Genomic DNA, 3,174 nt, shown 5'->3' on the forward strand with positions numbered 1-3,174 from the left:
TCCAGCGGGCCCGCCCCTCCGGCCGCCTCCGCGCGGTGGGTGAGAGCACGCGCGGCGGCGTCCGCCGTCTCGTTGCGGTTGGGGTGCGGGCCGCTGGTCGCGGGGGTGTGCGCCGGAACCACCGAAGGTAGGTGGCCATCACAGTGTCCGCTGCATTGGAGTCACTGCACTGCACTTCACAGATTTTCACAGCACTTTTGCACACACGGTTGCGGGAGTAGCTCCTGATGGCAGAGCGGGAGTCGCTCAACACCGTGGAACACCTCTGGTCCGTAAGGGCGAGCGCTATTGCCGCTTCCTCAGCTTGCTGCGCCGATCGCACTCGCACACTGCATGCGCTGTGGATTTCCCCGGTGGTGGCCTTTACTGCCACCGCCACGAACTTGTCTCTTGATCCGGCGTACCGTGCCGCGTCCATAAAGAGCGCGCCGGTGTCGCTAGCGTACGTGTCCGTAAGGGTTCTCGCTCTTTCCGCACGTCTTTCCGGGTTGCAGTCGGGGTTGACGTTGCGAGGTAGAGGCGTTACCATCAGTCTCTGAGGGTCCTCGACGGGAGCGCATGCTCCGTCTCTCGTAGCATAACCGCCTCGCTAGGTGCACTTCGCCCATCGAGTCCCAGCCGGGCGAGGATGTTCCAGCCTGTTCTGGTGGTCGAGAGTCGCACCAGTTGCGCGGGCCTTTGCGCCTCGGCAATCTCTTCCATGGAGTTGGGAACGCCCAGCTCGAAGAGCCTTGCCGTGCTGGTACAGTCCAATAGACCCAGGGCCGCTTTGTAAGCCTTCGGTATTGCCGCATTGATTCGTTCTCGCTCTTGGACCTTCCAAACGTGGAAGGCCCCCCCGTACGCGACGTGGCTAATGGCAAACGACTGCACTAGCCGAAGCAAGCTGGCTTCTCTCATGCCCCAGTGTCTCGTCGCCACTCTCTTTATGAGGCGGCTGGCTGCCCCAATCTTGGTGGTCAGCCGGTTCACTGTTGCAGTAGTGCCGCCGCTGGCTTCCAGAAGCATTCCGAGGACCGTGAGTACCCGCACTTTTGGTATGACTGTGCCGTCCCTCGTGCGGAGGGTAATTCCCTCGGCGCCGACGAGCGCTTGCTTTCGGTTCCTGCCAGGCGGAGGAATGACTAGTAGTTCCCACTTCTGTGGGGAGCACACGAGGCCAGTGCCGTCGAGGTGGTCCTCTATTGTATTGATGGCCGCCTGCAGCGTGTCCTCGATGTGACCGTCGCTCCCCACGGGGACCCACAGCGTGATGTCGTCCGCATAGATGCTGTGGCGGACCTGCGGGACCTCTGAGAGCAGCTTGTAGGCCCCCCCGATCATAACGAGATTGAATAACAGGGGCGAGATGACCGAGCCATGTGGCGTGCCAACGCTGCCCAGCTCTCGCTCTTCCAGTTGTAGATCTCCGGCCTGGATCTTCGCAGTTCTCCCAGTCAGGAATTCTCGAATGTAGTCGTACGAGCGCTGGCCCAAGCCCAGGCTAGACACCTGCGCCAGGATAGAAGAATGCTTCACCTTATCGAAGGCGCTCCGTAGGTCGAGGCCCAGCACCGCCCTGTTGTGTTGCGAGTGGACGGGTCTGTCGATTATCTCGTGTCGCAGCATTAGCACGGCGTCTTGTGTACTGAGCCTCCCCCTGAACCCCAGTATGGTTTCGGGGTAGAGGCCTTCGGACTCCAGGTAGCATTGCGATCTGTTCTTTAATACGTGTTCCAGGATCTTCCCCACGCAGGACGTGAGGGAGATCGGGCGCAGGTTGTCGATGCTTGGTGGCTTCCCGGTTTGGGGATCAGCACGGTACGCGCGCTCTTCTATTGCTGGGGCAGCTTTGCGGCTAGCCAACAGCGGTTGTATTACCGGGTGAGGTCGGCCATCGCCCCGTCGTTTAGGTTGCGTAGGGCTTTGTTTGGTATGAGGTCTGGGCCCGCCGCCGATTTGCAGTTCAACTCCTGCAGTACTGCCCGCACTTCCCATTCCTCGATGCAACTGTCGAGGCCTGGGTTGGGTGCGCGGTACAGCAAAGAACTGAGCGCCCAGCAGTGGCACGCGGTCTGTAACGCCGCGGACGGGCAGCTGCACACCGGGCGAACCTGGAAGCTCCTGCGTCACCTCCTCGACAGCACTTCCACCCGAGGGTTTCAACAACACAGGCTCTCGCAGATCACGGCCACTACCGTCAAGTCGATCGGCGAACGAGAGACCGTGAAAAAGATTAACGAAAAGTACCTCCCACGCACGGCGACAGAGAAACATGCTGACTATTGCGGCATGTTTCTGTAAATGTTATTAAATCTGGATCATGTCTATGAAGAAATGTTTCTCAATTCAGTTTCTTTTTTCACGATACCTCGGTAATTTACATTCAGTTTTTCTAATGTTCAAGACAGAAAATCGAAGCGTCAGTTTCCCTTCTTCTGAAGTTTAAAACTCAAACTTTCGGTTTTACTCAAACTATACGGGTGGTCATTATTGCTCAATTTTTCGTGTAATAGCTAAACTTTTGAACCATATTCCTTTTCTTCAGCGGCGCGTTTACAACAATGTTTTCATATCTCCCGTACCCTGCTAGAAGAGTCCTCTTCCATAGACATCGTACTTCTCTTAAGCCCAAATGCATTCTTTATAAGAGAAGTCTATTCCCGATAATGTAGACATTTGATATTGAAAGATGCGACTCATTTCAACCTCATTGCCAAACCCACAGAATCATTCAATGCCAATCGTAGTTCTATCGAGTTTTTCTAAAATTTTCTTGAATAATTTGTTCCTCACTATATTACAAAGAAGGTTGTTTTCCTACAAACATAATTAGGTTATTTCTGTGGCCTCTGTTTCCCACGTCGTCAACTTTTGATACACGCATACAATGTCTTCACCTAGTTTTGACATGGCCAATGAAACATTTTGTACTTTGCGAGTCAGGGTGGGTAACCCAAACAACTGTGTTTCAACCCTTTCTATACGCACAGGGAAAGGTGAATTGTTTTTTCTCAATTCCTTGTTGACTGCTCTTTCTGTCTTTAATTTAGGCAGTAATTTGTGTGGGAACGGGACTCAGTTGGAATATCTGCTCTGTAGGACATAGGTTCGACTCTACTTTGCCTCATATCAATGAATCCAGCGCCACAAAACAAAACCGCACAAAGTAGATCACTTTCTGGTGGCGCTCTT

The 3,174-nt window shown here is 54.2% G+C and overlaps 1 protein-coding gene across 1 annotated transcript; it reads right to left on the reverse strand.

The window, feature by feature from the left end:
* Nucleotides 1-528: 528 nt before the first annotated feature.
* LOC144161010 (uncharacterized) lies at nt 529-2,594 on the reverse strand. Its single transcript, XM_077692080.1, has 2 exons — nt 2,565-2,594; nt 529-1,491 (listed from the first exon to the last, which is right to left on the reverse strand). The coding sequence occupies exons 1-2, from the start codon at nt 2,592-2,594 to the stop codon at nt 529-531; spliced, it is 993 nt and encodes a 330-aa protein (XP_077548206.1).
* Nucleotides 2,595-3,174: the final 580 nt, after the last annotated feature.

The sequence above is a fragment of the Haemaphysalis longicornis genome, unplaced genomic scaffold (genome assembly GCF_048455015.1).
Source record: "Haemaphysalis longicornis isolate Haplotype H1 unplaced genomic scaffold, Haemaphysalis longicornis Haplotype H1 scaffold_11, whole genome shotgun sequence".
Taxonomy (NCBI): Eukaryota; Metazoa; Arthropoda; class Arachnida; order Ixodida; family Ixodidae; genus Haemaphysalis; species Haemaphysalis longicornis.

What these genes read in the sequence shown, in the direction of transcription:
- LOC144161010 (XM_077692080.1), bottom strand. Translation starts at nt 2,594, where the DNA reads ATGTCTATGGAAGAGGACTCTTCTAGCAGG. An exon ending in AAGAGGACTCTTCTAGCAGG is followed by an intron (nt 1,492 to 2,564) that starts GTACGGGAGATA and finishes ATCCTGGCGCAG; the next exon opens with GTGTCTAGCCTGGGCTTGGG.